Below are 16,867 nucleotides of genomic sequence, written 5' to 3' on the forward strand. Positions count from 1 at the left end.
CAGTATGTTGAAAGAATTGCTAAGACATGTTAATACCTGGATATACAGAAAGAAGAAACTATAACAAAGACAGACTAAGAAGCAAAGTACTTAGAGCAAGAACAGGCTTGCAGTCAAGTTCCTAAAATAAAAGCCCATCTCTGCTTCTCTATCTTCGTAACTCAGACAAATTAACTTACTTAAATCTCAATTTCTTTTTTATAAAATGGGCAATGGCTCTCACCTCTTTAGGTCATTACAATAACTAAATCAGATAATATATGGAAAATACTTGGTACAAGGCCCATGCTAACAACTCCAGTGCTTTAAGTCAATATCAATAAGCAAGAAAACTCTGTTGAGGTGTATATGAATTCAGTTTTTGTTGTTTTCTTTTTTCAGCCAGCTATGAAAGACATCCAATAAATTTAGTTTTTAACCTGCAGAAGCTGAAATTGAGTTTATGGCACTCAACTCAGATTAGGTGGGCCACTGGAGAATCCTTCATTACTCTCTGATAAAATATAATGCTTTCCACACAACTGTTATTAATTAAATACATCTGAGTTACTAATCTACAATTCACGACTTGAAAATTAATATAGCATATAGCATGTCTATTTCTACACTTGATTTGTTCTTACATTGTCAGCTGTGATCTTGAAAGCATCAATTTTGAATATTGATTTATAATGTCTTTTTTTTTTTCTTTTTTTGAAATGGAGTCTCACTCTGTTGCCCAGGCTGGAGTGCAGTGGCATGATGTCGGCTAACTGCAACCTCTGCCCCCTGGGTTCAAGCAATTCTCCTGCCTCAGCCTCCTGAGTAGCTAGGATTACAGGCGTGTACCACCATACCCGCTAATTTTATTTGTATATTTAGTTGACATGGGGTTTCACCATGTTTGCCGGGCTGGTCTTGAATTCCTGACCTCAAATGATCCGGTCACCTCAGCCTCACGAAGTGCTGGGATTATAGGTGTAAGCCATCACACCCAGCTATACTATCTTTTAAAACTTTAAATTTTTAAATCTAGTTCACCATTAAAATGGGAATGTCTCTTGAATTTATTTGACAGATCTCTCCTCTTTGACCCCCTATTGTTTAACCTCACATTAAATAATAGAGTTGAACACTGTTTTCTTTTTTTTTGAGACAGTCTCGCTCTGTTACCCAGGCTGGAGTAGAGTGGAGTGATCTCGGCTCACTGCAACCTCCACCTCCCAGGCTCAAGCAATTCTGCCTCAGCCTCCAGAGTAGCTGGGATTACAGTGTACCACCACGCCCAGCTAATTTTTGTATTTTCCATACAGACGGGGTTTCACCATGTTGGCTAGGCTGGTCTCGAACTCCTGACCTCAAGTGATCCGCCTGCCACCAGCCGTGCCAGCCAAGTTAAACTTATATATACCGTTCTTAAAAAGCTTATTATGTAGGCTTAAAAGAACTGTACTCCTAAAATTATAAACAAAATGCATACAAATATTTCTTTTCCTCTTTCATGTCCACTATTACATATATATAAACTGCTAACAGCTCCATGCTGCTTTCCAGGTGCTCAATTCTGTGCCTGTGTCTAAGAGAAAAAACAACATACAGCTACCGGTATCCTTCTATAATTAGATCTATCAATTCTATTTTGTTGTTCTTGCATCCTATACCTTACCTAATTAAACCAAATCAAATTATACGTATTGATGAATATCTGATAGAATTACTATTAATATTTTCTTTAAATTTCTTCTAAAAAGATTTATAATTGAACTCTGAAAATATTCTCAAATGCAATTCTTCGATTCCTCCTTATCAAAAGTCCAAACAACATATAACAAGGCACATTTTCTTTATTCTAAAAATATTTAAAATATAATATTAAAAGGATTACTATGCTGACAAACAAAAACAAAATCTTGGTTCCTAGTAATCATTAAATGACTTAAGTCAGGTTGAAAAATAATAGAGTAATTTTTTAAAAAATTAATGTTAGTATAAAAAAGTCCCTTCTAAGATCAAGAAAAAGCCATGTGCACCTGCTCATAACATTTTTATTCACTATTATACTGGTGTTACTTCCCAGTGCAGTGACGTAAGAAAAACAAATAAAAGAAGTAAGAACAGGCAAGAGAAAAGTAAAACTATCATTATTATTTGATGACATGAGCATTTGTAGAAACTCCTAAATAATATACAAAAGAGTATACAATATGCCAGGCACAGTGGCTCACGCCTGTAATCCCAGCACTTTGGGTTGTCGAGGCAGGTGGATGACCCAAGGTCAGGAGTTCTAGACCAGCCTGGTCAACATGGCGAAACCCCATCTCTACTAAAAATACAAAAACTAGCCGGGTGTGGTGGTGGGTGCCTATAATCTCAGCTACTCCGGAGGCTGAGGCAGGAGAATTGCTTGAACATGGCAGGCAGAGTTGCAGTGAGCTGAGATTGTACCACTGCACTCTAGCCTGGGAGACAGAACGAGACTCTGTCTCCAAGAAAACAAAAAATAAAAATAAAATAAAATAAAATAAAAAGACTATAGAATATATAAATGTAGAAATATAAAAATCACATTTATTTTTATATATAAAAAACAAACTGGGAAATGAAATTTAAAGACAATCTTTTAGGATAACCTCAAAAATATTAAAAATTTACAAGATAAATTTAATAAAATATGGTAATATTTATACACTGAACACTTCTGAGAGAAATTATAGAGAACCTAAATAAGAGATACACCATGTTCATCAAACAGAATATTCAATATTGTTAAGATATCAAGTCTCCCCAAATTGATCTATAGATTCAACAGCATCCCTATACAAACCTCAGCGGGCAATACAATGGAGGAGGAATAGACTTCTCAAAAAATGATGCTGGAGCAACTGGGCATCCAAGGCAAAAAAAATAAATAAAACTTTCACCTAAACCTCATACTTTCCACAAAATTAACTCAAACTGGTAATTTCCTTAAATGTAAAATATAAAGATATAAAACTTTTAGAAAAAAACACAGGAGAAAATCTTAGACACCTGGATCTAGGCAAAAACTTCTCAGATTTGGCATGTGACACAAGATAAAAACTGATGAATTAGATGTCATCAAAATGATAAACTATTTTTCAATGAAAGCCCACTTTGAGAAGATGAAAAGACAAGCTACAGAGTGAGAGGAAATATTTGCAAAACATCTATCTGATGAAGAATTAACATCTGGAAAATATAAAGAACTTTGGGCCAGGCATAACGGCTCATACCTATAATCCCAGCACTTTGGGAAGCTGAGGTAGTCGCCCAGGAGTTTGAGACCAGTCTGGGCAACATGGTAAGACCTTGTCTCTACAAAAATAATAATAATAATAAAAATAAAAAGTTAACTGGGCATGGTGATGCATGCCTGTAATCTCAGCTACTTAGGAGACTGAGTTGGGAGAATTGTTTGAGTTGAGGTGGTCAAGGCTGCAGTGAACCAAGATTGTGCCACTGCACCCCAGTCTGACCAAAACAGTAAGATCCTGTCTCAAAAGCAACAACAACTTTGAAAACTCAACAATAATGAAAAAAAGAAAATCCAATTAGGAAAAGAGCAAAAGGCATGAAGAGACATGCTACAGAAGAGAATATACAGATAGCAAATAAGCACATGAAGAGATGACCATTCAATATCATTAGCCATTAGGACAATGCAATTAAATCAAAATGAGATCACATTAAACACTATCAGAATGAGTAACATAAAAAATAATGACAATACCAAAAGCTTGCAAGGATGTACAAAAACTGGACCATTCATACACTGCTGATGGGAATGTAAGAAACGAAAAACACTTTGGCAGTCTCTTATAAAACTAAACATTCAGCTAACTACAATATGACATAGCAGCTGCACTCTTGGGCATTTATCCCAGAAAAATGAAGACTTATATTAGATTCATACAAAAACCTATGTGTGAATGTTTTTTGCAGCTTAATTCATTATGGCCCAAAACAACCCAGATGTTCTTCAACATGTGAATGGTTAAACAAACTGTGGTACACTGATACCATGAAATACTGCTCAACAAAAAAAAGAACAAACTATTGACACATACAACTTAGATAAATCACCAGTGAATTATGCTAAGTGAAAAAAAAAGCCAATTTCAAAAGGCTAAGGCTAACTATAAAGCCAATTTCAAAAGGCTAACTATATGATTCCATTTACAGAATATCCTTGAAACAGCAACACTAAAGAAATGGAAGAACACATTAGTGGTTGCCAGGCATAAGGGACAGAGAGAGGCTAAGGGGGCAGCAAATGTGCCTAAAAAAGAGGAACATGAGGGATCGTATGGTGGTAGACATCTTCTGTGTCTTGACTACAAATGCCAATATCCTCGCCCTGATATTGTTCTACACTTTGGTAAGATGTTACCATTGGGGGAAACTGGGTGAGGCATACGTGGAATCCCTGTATTATTTCATACAACTGTATGTGAATTTATAATTATTTCAAAATAAAAAGCTTAATTAAAAAAAATCCAAACAGGCTTTTATGTCAAAATTGATTTACCTACCGATTCAACATTATTATCCCAATCAAAATCCCACCAGATTTTTTATCTTTTGTAGAAACTGACAAATTGAATTTAAATATTCATCAACTATAAAGTTCAAAATCCTATGGTTCATATGGGAAGTGTTTCCTTTAATTTCTGATTAGAAGTTGAAAGCTTAATTATTTAATGTAATTAATATTAATTTGTTCCACTATGTAGTTATCTGGCATTAAACTATGTTTTAATTTCACCTTGCAAAACTACAGCTGCTTAAAATGCTACTTAAAGACCTCTTTAACTATTCAAGTACATCCGGTTACAATCTCTGCCCTTAAGAAAATCAAGGTGTGTATCGTAAATTTAAATGTACATAAATCAGACCAAAAGAGGCAACCGGCAAATAGTCCATGAAACGGCATTCTATAAAGTCTTATTTCCATATACTTATCCCAAATTAGTTTGTTGCCCAAATTTTATTTATTTATTTACTTATTTATTTATTTATTTATTTTGAGACAGAGTCTTGCTCTGTCACCCAGGCTGGAGTGTAGTGGCACGATCTCGGCTCACTGCAAGCTCTGCCTCCCAGGTTCACGCCATTCTCCTGCTTCAGCCTCCTGAGTAGCTAGGATTACCGGCACCCGCCACCACGTCCGGCTAATTCTTTTTTTTTTTTTTTTTTTTTTTTGTATTTTTAGTAGAGACGGGTTTTCACCGTGTTAGCCAGAATGGTCTCGATCTCCTGACCTCATGATCCGCCCACCTTGGCCTCCCTTGGCCTCCCAAAGTGCTGGGATTACAGGCATGAGCTACCGCACCTGGCCTGTGTTGCCCAAATTTTTAAAAAAGTAGCAATAACGACCAACACAACAAAATCACTTTTTTTCAAAAGAACTCTAATAAAATTTAAATCACAATATAAGTCCAAAGAGATGGGCTTTTGTCTGGTCAACAATGGGAGAAGATAGCAGCCCTGTCAAAGACTGAGCTCAGCATTCCTGCTATTAATTCATCTCCATTTCTATTTCCTGAGTACATTTTGGCCTGTATTTCCTACTGACTGAGAGATCAGTAAACACTAGCAGGCTCCTGGAAAATGAAGTCTGGTGAAGCTTTCTCCCAAAGTCAGAAGAAAAATGAGGAGCACAGATGAGATGTGGCAGGAAGGGGACAGGATCACACTAAAGTGGCATGATCACAATTTTAAACATTTTACATAATGTACTCAACTAAACTATGGTTGATTCACTCGATACATGATCTAAGCATTAACATGTTTTACTGACAAACATAGTACTACCATGAATTAGTTGAAACCTGGCATACTATTCTGGAAAGTTTGACCATCACTAAAACATAGAATCCAGGACAATACTATAGGGAAAGCACTAAACATTCCAGGAATTCAAGCCTCCTTGTAGCAGCCTTTCAACCTTTCCATAACTGTGACTCACTATTTAAAATCTGGCACTCACACATATGCATGTTTATACAACACACACACACTCTTGAAACTATTGCTTCATGAAGTAGTAGTAATGACTCTCATTATGTATAATGTGCTCTGATTTTTCTCTTTTTTTTTTTGGTGACAGGATCTCACTGTGTCACCCAGGCTGGAATGCAGTGGCAGTCGCATGATTATAGCTCACTGCAGCTTCAGTCTCCTGGGCTCAAGTGATTGTCCTGCCTCAGCCTCCCAAGTAGTTGGAACTACAGGCTCATGCCACTGCACACAGCTGATTTTTAATTTTTTTTTTTTTTTGGTAGAGGCAGGGTCTTGCTCTGTTGCCCAGGCTGGTTTCTACCTCCTGGACTCAAGCAATCCTCCCACCTTGGCCTCCCAAAGTGCTGGGATTCCAGGTGTGAGCCACTGTGCCTGGCCTACCATTTTCATATAAATACTATTTTTTTCAGTATTGCCACAACTGAGGGGGAGAAAGGAAAAAAGTAGTCATGGCCCACTAAATTAATTTCTTATAATCTACTAAAGGATCCCTATATCGCAGTTTGAAAACCAGTGCTATACAAATGGCAGTAAAATGTTAACATCTGGGAAATCTTTTTTTTTTTTTTTTTTTTTTGAGACGGAGTCTCGCTCTTATTGCCCAGGATGGAGCGCAATGGCATAATCTTGGCTCCACAACCTCCACCTCCCAGGTTCAAGCGATTCTCCTGCCTCAGCTTCCCGAGTAGCTGGGATTATAGGCATGCACCACCATGCCCAATTAATTTTTTAGAGGCGGGGTTTCACCACGTTGGCCAGGCTGGTCTTGAACTCCTGGCCTCAGGTGACCCGCCCACCTTGGCCTCCCAAAGTGCTGGGATTACAGGTGTGAGCCACCATGCCCGGGCCCATCTGGGAAATCTTGATGAAAGTGTCCAAGAATTCTTTGTATGAGTCTAGTATTTTTTTGGAAATCTAAAATTATACAAATAAAAAATAAATTTAAGAATGCATCTAATTCACTTCACAGAGGAATAAGATTTAAGGAGCAGTTACCATGTCTCACACATCTTTTATTTCCTAATTTCCCCTCCCCTTTCCTTACTGTCACACATTTCTTTGCATATAGCAGGCTTTCAGTAAACATATGCTAAACAAAAAATATATAGGAAGGTATAAGTCAGAGACGACACCATAAAGTAGGTAGATCTTTAGCTGGGCCTTCAAAGCAGTGGATTTTGATTAGCAAAGTAGAAAGAATTAAGCGACTGTAATCCCAGCTACTCGGAAGGCTGAGGCAGGAGAATCGCTTGAACCCAGGAGGCGGAGGCTGCAGTGAGTCAAGATCTCACCACTGCACTCCAGCCTGGGCAACAGAGGGAGACTCCGTCTCTAAATAAATAAAGAAATAACACTGGACATAGTGGCTCGCAATCTGTAATGCTAGCACTTTGGGAGGCCGTGGCAGGCAGATCACTTGAGGTCAGGAGTTTGAGACCAGCCTGGCCAACATGGTAAAACCCCATTTCTACTAAAAATACAAAAATTAGCCAGGCCTGGTGGCAGGGCCTGTAATCCCAGCTACCTGGGGGGATGAGGCAGGAGAATCACTTGAACCCAGGAGGCAGAGGTTGCAGTGAACCGAGATTGAGTCACTGCACTCCAGCCTGGGCAACACAGCAAGAATCTGTCTCAAAATAATAATAATAACATTAGGTTTTAAACTTTTAATCTACTTATTAATGAAGACTCAAAGATAAAGTACAGATTCACAAAAAAATCCCAAAGGCCATTTTTTTCTTTTTTATCTTCTTCATAATAATGACATCAACAAAATGAAGATTCACAGAAAAAGGTAACACATCGTAAATAAAAGCTGTGAGTATATTTATATACTTACTGAATGCCACCAAGAATGAAATCTATCCCCTCTCTTCTTAGAAAACTACAAATTAGGAGAATTAAAAATTGTACCTCAAAATTCTGTTCCATTATGTTTCCACCTTTACTCAAACTCTCCATGATGGCCTTATTTCGAAGAATATCCTCTTCACTGAGATGTTCTCTTCTTTTCCTTGATTCTAAAACAAGTCCATTCACCAGATAAAAGTCTGCCAAAAAGTTTCCTACTCTTTCCTAAAACAAAACCAAATATTTAAAAGTAAAATTTTTAGGTTAAAAAAAGTGTCAAGGTAATATATTTTTCCATAAACATGTAACATGTAGATAAAAATAAATATTCCTTTGGTACTTGAAATTATCAAATTATTTTGCATTTTCTAGGTTTATACAATATATACATCTAAGTTATTCAATAAGTTAAAACATATACAAAGCATACATTTCAAATCAGTAAAGAGAAATTTAAAACACACAAAAATGTATGGTAGTTAACTTGCAAATGATTTTAAATAAAATTGCCACATAGCATTTCTTTAGATCCTACTCCCAAGTAGCACAAAGCTATCTCAAAACTATTAAGTTGGCAGTCAAATATCACAAGTAACAAGGAGGGGTCAGGGATAACACTGTTCCCATTTTATAGATAGAAAAAGAGTGGAATAAAAAGAAATAGTACACATCACATAAGAATCTCTAGTACAACCAGAATTAATGACGTCTTCAAATTCTCTATTCTCTAACAGGCACCAAACTTCAAATTATAGCTGCTTGTTTTCAACAAAGAAAAGAATGCCCTTGCTCACCAATACAATTAAAGTGTTTTAGGGAAACTCAAGTGGTGTAAAGGACATCAAGAAAAGTCATTACTTCCTTTCAACAAAGTCCTCTTAAACCTTCAACATTAACTTTTACCTTTTTCAGACCCACAGGTATTCAGTTTGAAATACCTTACTTAAAAAAAAAAAAAAAAAAAGATAAATAACTTACTGAAAACAAGCTTCCCATTTCTATCTGCATGCAAATCACATGTCTCCACCCTGCTGCTGTTTACTGACACTCCAAAACTACATGTTCAGAGTTGTGTTCCGGTCCACTTGCAAAAAAAGCAAAGCATTCTGTACCTGTTTCTACCTACAAAATGGGAACCTTAGGCATTACTGACTCCCTCCTTACCTGTCAAAGATTTAAGAAGATCACCTAGATGCTTCAAGAGCTTTGAGCTGCTTAGCAGTAGGACTAGATGATTAGCAGTTTCAATTTTTATCTTCTCTTGAAGTGATCCATCTAATGCTGCCCAGAAGAACAAAGTACAAACAAATAAGACTTTAAAGCCAACAAATGGACTGCAATGTAGGACCTCACAACTGAGAATGCTATAATGCCATTAGGCTTAGAGAGGAAAATCAGTGAGCTTAGATTTCCTAACAGAATTTATCTGTGGCTGGGAAATAACCAGGGGGTAATTATCAGTTTTTGAAACCTTATAATGAAAAACCACTTAGTAAATGTAAATTATCATATCAACAAAATGTTAAGAGTGTATTCCCCATTATCCAGCCACTTAATTTCTTGCTACTTATAATTGGCAAAAACATGTAAAAGGATGATAAACATGTCATTTATAATGGCAGAAAACTGAACACAAATATGTTTCTATTCATTTAAATGTCCAAAAACAAGACTGAATAAGTTAAGTTAGAGTATATACATCATATAGAATACTACACAATTGCTAAAAAGAGTGAACTAGCACTACATGTACTGGTAAGAGAAGACTTCTAAGACATACTAAAGAATGAGGAAGAAAAGCTAGCTGCAAAACAGTAGATACGATATGACACTTTATGAAAAAGTAAGCATCAGCAACAAAAGGCTATCTACTATTATGAGTTCATATTTATGTATTGAGAGCATAAAAAAGGTCTGGAGGATATAAAGACTGGTGACGTTCTACAAGAGGATGTGGGACTGTGGGCAGTGGCCAAGGAGGGCTTTTTAGCTTTATGTATACAGTTGTATGATAATTTTATGTGTCAGCGTGGCTAGGCTATGATGCCAGGTGTTTGGTCAAACACCAGTCTAGATGTTGCCGTGAAGGTATTTTTTAGATGTGATTAACAACCAATGGACTTTAAGTAGAGCTAATTACCCTGCATAATGTGGGTGGGCCTAATCTAATCAGTTTGAAGGTCTTAAGAGCAAAAACTTAGGTTTCCAGGGAAAAAAAAGCAATTCTACCTCAAAACTGCAACACAGAAACCCTGCTTGAGTTTCCAGCCTGCAGATTTCTTTTTCTCTTTTTTTTTGGACAGGGGTCTGCTCTGTCACCCAGGCTAGAGTGCAGTGGTGTGATCACTCACTGTGGACTCAACCTTCTGGGCTCGAGTAATCGTCTTACTTCATCCTTCCAAGCAGCTGCGACTATAGGCTTGTGCCACCTCAGCCATCTAATTTTTACATTTTTTGTAAAGTCAGGTCTTGCTCTGTTACCCAGGAGGCCAAGCCTGAACATTTCCAACTCAAGAGCACAATATCCACACATTACTAAATTTCCAGCCTGCTAGATTGCTCTCCATTTCAGATTTGCCAACTCCTACGGTTTCATGAACCACTCCTCAAAATAAATCAATTTCTCCCTCCTTCTTCTCCTCTCCCCCTTACTCTTTTTTCTTCCTCTCTCCTCTCCCCACTCCCCTTCTCTCTATTGGTTTTGTTTCTCAGAGAACCCTAATAAGGCTATTTTTTTTATTTCTCCAGTGAGAATATATTCATTTCACTGTATATAATAAAAATAATTTTTAATAGAAGTCAATCTTGACGCTGACTTGATGTAGTTACTTATTGCTAAATTTAAAAGTTTATAAAAATGCTTCTTCATACAGCTCCTTCAATTTTTATTTATTTATTTATTTATTTATTTTTTGAGACTGAGTCTCACTCTGTCTCAGGCTGCAATGCAGTGGCGCCATCTTGGCTCACTGCAATCTCCACCTCCCAGGTTCAAGCGATTCTCCTGCTTCAGTCTTCTGCGTATTACAGGTATGCACCACCACACCTGGGTAATTTTTGTATTTTTAGTAGACACAGGTTTTCACCATGCTGGCCAGGCTGGTCTCGAACTCCTGACCTAGTGATCCGCCGGCCTCAGCCTCCCAAAATGCTGGGATTACATGCATGAGCCACCGCACCTAGCCTCAAAATTTTTCGAATATATATTTGAATGGTCTTATATAACCTCTTGCTGACAGATACAATGGGGAATTACGGAAATAATTTATACTAATGGGGAAACTTCCACTGAGATTTGATTTAACATTTCTACAGTGTTGCAGAAATGTAAGGTTATTTAATCTTAGTCATACGTATAGAATACAAGAAACAAATACTAAGTAAATGAGAAGTCTAAAGTAGGGAGAAAAACAGGTTCACAGAAATAGTCAAGTTTATCCCTTTTTGTAGTCTTCTTATGGAATAAAGCACTAGAAGTGTGGAATCATGTGAAAACATTGTTCCCTGTATAATAACAAGGCAGCTAGCAGTAAGAGTCCTTCCTGACACAGAATTCAAATGAGCTCAGTTTTCTTTCCTGAATTCTCTAAGGACACATTCTGACTCTAACCATCCATTATAATTCCTTATCTGGATTCAAGGAACAGAGAAAAAAAACTACTTGGAGACAATGTTGTAAGCTACTTCTTGCATTTCATCACATTATTTTGGAAATACTAAATACCGAACAATGCTTAAAGTTTAAAAATCTAGATTTGCACATACTGTTTTATCTTCCCGAAAAAGCCATCCTGTCTGGGCACGCGTGAAAGAAATTGATTTTGTTGATAAAGTTGCAGAGTAAATATCACTGCTCATTAAAATATCAACCTCTTCTTCTGTTTCCATCTCTGATTCCTGGGATCGGAACAAAAGTTAAATATAAAAATCTAGGTTTTTCAAAAGTTCTTAGTGCTACATATGAAAATATCAACAATTATAATGTTACAAATTTTTAAAGACAAAAAGGACAGTTTCTAAATAATGTGAAGTGCTACTTACCCTAAAAAGAATTAGATGTTTAAATTGTACATATTAATATCTTCTGTAAGTTAGCATTATGACTAATTATGAATCTACAAAAGCAGGACACATGAAATATAGTACTCTTACCCTGTTATAGATATGTAATGGAAGCAGTACTAGATTACCCATTATAAAACTATATAGTCCATAAAGCAATGTTTAAAAACTACTTTAAGAATTAAGTTGACAGATCTGAAAAAAAGCCTAGATAAAGAATATTTTTCTTTCAACACAGATGAATCTTACTTTAGTTCTTTTTAATGCAAAGATCCACCACTGTCATTTCAGCCTTTCTTTCCCAGTAAATTCTAAGCGGAAGAAAGAAAGGAAGGAGAGAACAGAAGGGAAGGATAGAAGAAGGGAAGCAGCAGAGAGGGAAGGAAGGAAAATAAATAAGAAGGGATCTTTTCTATATTCCTTATAAAATGGAAAGGAATCCATAAATATCAACCATGATTTCTAAACTTAATGAGTAGCCATGCTTCAGGTTTTATCCTGTACATATTCCCTAGTGCTGGTATATAATAATTGAGCAATAATTATTTTTTATATGAGAAAAAAGGAAAGTTTTGTGCTTGCTTCAGGGACAGAAGACTAAATGATCAAGTATAGAAAAGTAAGTGAGCAGGTATAAGATGAGATTCTATTCCATAATAGGCCAAGAGAGATATCCTAACTAATATTTAAGACGTTAAAAGGAAGAAAAAAGGCAAAACCTAGGGAGTCGTCTGAAGAATAGGGTTTACAATAGTTAGAGATGCCATTCTCCATACCTCCTTATTCCTAGGTTCCCAAGAGGCCCATTTCCTATTCTTCACCGTCTAACTTTAATCTACATATAGTCCCTTTCTGAATTTCTAAAAACAATACCCATGGCAGCCAGGCACAGTGGCTCACGCCTATAATCCCAGCACTTCGGGAGGCAGAGGCAGGCGGCTCACAGTCAGAAGATAGAGACCATCCTGGCTAACATGGTGAAACCCCATCTCACTAAAAATACAAAAAATTAGCCGGTCATGGTGGCATGCGCCTGTAGTCCCAGCTACTCAGGAGGCTGAGGCAGGAGAATGCCGTGAACCCAGGAGGCAGAGGTTGCAGTAAGCCGAGATTAATCATGCCACTGCACTCCAGCCTGGAGACAGAGAGAGACTCCGTCTCAAAACAACAACAAAAAACAATAGCAATAGCTTGGGCCTGGGACAGTACCATTTCCTCTACCCCTACAAGTAAAGAATGCAAAATCTTGGTATTACTGCTAAAGCCGTAATGAGTGAAAATGTATTCCTGGTAACCCAAATTAATTCTGAACACAATTTTCTTTAAAAAAAAGTTTGGTTGCAGTAGTTAAACAGAACTATTAAACACTATACTTCAAATACATTATGAATCAACTAGAATTTTACATATTAGCTTGGAAACTGAACACTATATAACCCATTGTCTATAAGCAAATTTGCCTTACATTTCAAACATCCTATTTTCAATAAACTTTTGGAACAGAATTCTTATATAAATCAGAGACTATCTCTTAACCACATCACAAAAAAATCTGCTGTTTTAATTAATTACATTGCTTCAACATTTAATGAAGTTATTACTTATACATACATATTAGGATAAAAAACAAGTATTCTCTGCTCAAAGGAATACTGCTCAAAATCTATCTTTCCTGTATTGTAGGCATTATAAAATACATAACACATATATGTATGTATACATACATACCTTAATACCTTAAAACTGGTAGCCTTAATACCAGTTCTTTGGTAATACTATGACATTCGCAAATACTTACGCACTATTAGCCTTAACTTCTAGCTTCTCTTTCAAGACCATATTTCCAATTCACTTATTGCCTAGTTGGCTATCCTGTTGTAATTTCATAAGTAAGAGGTCAAACTAATAAATATCTGAGAGTCTAATATAGGAGTAAGCAAACTATAATCAGTTGCCTCTTTTTATGAATTAAAGCATAAGGTAATAAACTCATTTATTTACATATTGTCTGTGGCTGCTTTTAACAACAGCAGAGTTGAGTAGTTGTGACAGAGGCCATATGGCCCATGAACATATTTTAATATCTAAAAATATTTATTATCTCTTCCTTCACAGAAAGAGTTTACCAACCTATTGCGTAGAATGTACTGATGCTGTATTAGATACCAGGGAATACAACAAAAAGAACCCCATGCCCTTGAGGAGCTTAGACTAACAGAATGGTAAAAAGCTATGTCAGTAAATGTAACATTAGAAGTTTTATGGTTCCAAATTTAATAGGAGCATAAGGACAACAAAAGTCATTTGGCGGCAGAGAAAGTAACACCAAGTGCATGCCCGACAGGTGTGAGGGTGCAAAAAGAAAAGCATTCCAGGAAGTGGAAAGAATATGAAAAAAGGAATAAAGGCCCAAATAGCCTGGTACATCTGGCAAACTGCCAAGAGCGCAGTATGATGGTATCTGAAATAGCAAGGTAAGAAAAAGGCTAGAAAGGTGAGCAAAACTAAAGTGACAAAAGGAAACATGCCATGCTAAGGAGATTAGATTTCACTCTAGGTAATGGGGAACTTTTTAAGTATCTTTAAGTAAGTAAGGTTTCACAAATGTGTTTCTAAAGTTCAGTGTATCTCCAACATGTGGGATAATTTAGAAGCAGACAAGAAGGGAGCCAGGAAGATCATTTATAAGACTTTCCAATGGTCCAGTTGAGAAATAATGAATATTTAAATTACAGTAGTGACAGTGTGAATAAAAGAGGAATAATTATGAGACATTAAGGAGAAATAAATGACCAGATATGTACTCTGATGAGAAAACATACAGTACAAGAAAAGATACCAGAAATAACTCCTAGGTTTCTGACTGAAAAGAGAATGACATCATTCATCAAAAGAGGAAAAACAGGAAAAAGAGCAGGTTTTGAGGAAAAGTAGTAAGGTTAGTTTTAAATAAGGTGAATTTTGAGGTACCTGGGAGACACACATGATATCCACTAGGCATTTAAACACATAAGCCTCTACTCAGAACTGTCTGGGACACAAACATGTATTTGTAAATCATCAACCTATAGGACTGTGGGAATGGAAGGGATTATTCTGGCAGTTTGTAAAAATGAGAACCATATCAAGGGCCTATCAATGGTTTTTCAACACAAAGATATGGCATGAGAGAAGGAAAATCATGTTGTACTTGAAGAGGGAAAGGACACAGAAAGGAAAGGCAGCCAAAGAGTTAGGAAAAGTAAGACTGCAGACAGAGCCAAAAGAAGTATTTGTATTAAGGAAATAAAATAAAGATTGTCAACAACATTAAAAGAAGGTAAGATAAAAAGATAATACATGGTAAAGGTCCAGCACAGGTTCAACAAATGAAAACTATAAATGAGAATGAAGAGAAGTTGGAGTTCATTGATCTAGGAGATAATCAGTTGAATTCTGAGCAGACTCAATGGACTGGTCAAGATGGAGACCAGAGGATAGAAATAAAAAAATGAAAATAGGCCAGGAGCAGTGGCTCACGCCTGTAATCCCAGTTCTTTGGGAGGCCAAGGTGGGTGGATCATTTGAGGTCAGGAGTTTGAGACCAACCTAGCCAACAAGGTGAAACAAAGCCTCTACTAAAAATACAAAAATTAGCTGGGCTTGGTGGCGGGCGCCTATAGTCTCAGCTACCCTGGAGGCTGAGGCAGGAGAATTGCTTGAACCCAGGAGGCAGAGGTTGCAGTGAGCCTAGATCATGCCACTGCACTCCAGCCTGGGTGACAGAGCGAGACTCCAGTCTCAAAAAAAAAAGAAAGAAAAAAGAAAAGAAAGCTAGTGGTCAGGAAACTATAGCTTTAGGAGCAAACCATCTCAATTATACCTTAAGCTTTTAAGCAAATTATACTGAGGTTTGGCTAAAAACCTAGATTTTTTTTTTTTAACAATTTAAAGGAATATTGATAAGACAACATGCTTACCTCATGATGTATTCGCTGATAAACTTTTTGTTCATTGTCTAATACTACAAAAGATTCAGAGGGTGCCGCATCCCCATTGAAAATGAAGCTTAGATCCCCTCGTTGGCACTTCATGTCAGTAAAGTCTATGAGAGTTGTGTCAAGCCTGTGAAACATGGGTAGATGAGAAACTCTGACAAATATAATTTTGATAAAACTTCACTAATAATTAAATAAGCTTTATTCCTTCTAAACTCAAACCAAGATGCTAATACCATATTGCAAAGTCAAATTTATACATAAAAACTAAATTTAAAATATTTTGTTAAAAACCAAAAGACTAATGCCTAACCATCTGATACCAAACCTTGCTTTATCCTTCAACTTGATAAACCATTTAAATTCTTGGCCATTCTATTTGACTTCTCAGATTTGGACTAGTATTCTCTTTCCCAGCCAACATCTCCACACCCTGGAAACCTTACAGATCATTCTGTATCTAATACTCATGGATTCACACATCTGTGTGTTTACTGTGCTCTTTGGTAACCTGGACCCGTCATGGTCCAGCCTAATGTGCTAGTCTCAAACAACATTCTACAAAGCACTACTTGCTGAAATTAGGAAAAATACTGAAAATAGAAAGCTTACAATACATTGAAGTGCTTCAATCTTGCACATGGCTTTATAAATCACCAGATCAGGATCACCCTAGCTAATGGCTGCTAAACCCAAGAAACTGGTTGGCCCCACTGTCAAGAGATGCTGGTCACATCCCCAGGAAGCTCCTTTAAGCCTCCGTGAAAGATCCACCCTGGCTACTGAATTTCTAATGCAACTGTAATAATTCATTACTCTGTATGTTTTTCAGTTCTTATCACAGACAAGGCAAAATGAGTTGGTATTCTTGGTTTCCCTACACAGGAAAAACAGAAATAAAACATGCCTCACATGCTGCATGAAAATAATAACTAGGGTTACATAGAATTTATCAT

General features: G+C 36.7%; 1 protein-coding gene across 3 annotated transcripts in view; it reads right to left on the minus strand.

Annotated features, from left to right (window-relative positions):
* ANKRD13C (ankyrin repeat domain 13C) overlaps positions 1–16,867 on the minus strand; it is an 88,005-nt gene that overhangs the window by 19,670 nt on the left and 51,468 nt on the right. For all 3 annotated transcript variants that reach the window (XM_021942956.2, XM_021942955.2, XM_021942947.2), the window contains exons 7-9: positions 15,894–16,038; positions 11,638–11,769; positions 7,936–8,097 (exon numbers count right to left, since the gene is read on the minus strand). In XM_021942956.2, coding sequence (XP_021798648.1) covers positions 7,936–8,097; positions 11,638–11,769; positions 15,894–16,038 — 439 coding nt within the window. The remainder of the gene's footprint in view (positions 1–7,935; positions 8,098–11,637; positions 11,770–15,893; positions 16,039–16,867) is intronic.

This window comes from Papio anubis, chromosome 1, assembly GCF_008728515.1.
Source record: "Papio anubis isolate 15944 chromosome 1, Panubis1.0, whole genome shotgun sequence".
In the NCBI taxonomy this organism is placed as follows: domain Eukaryota; kingdom Metazoa; phylum Chordata; class Mammalia; order Primates; family Cercopithecidae; genus Papio; species Papio anubis.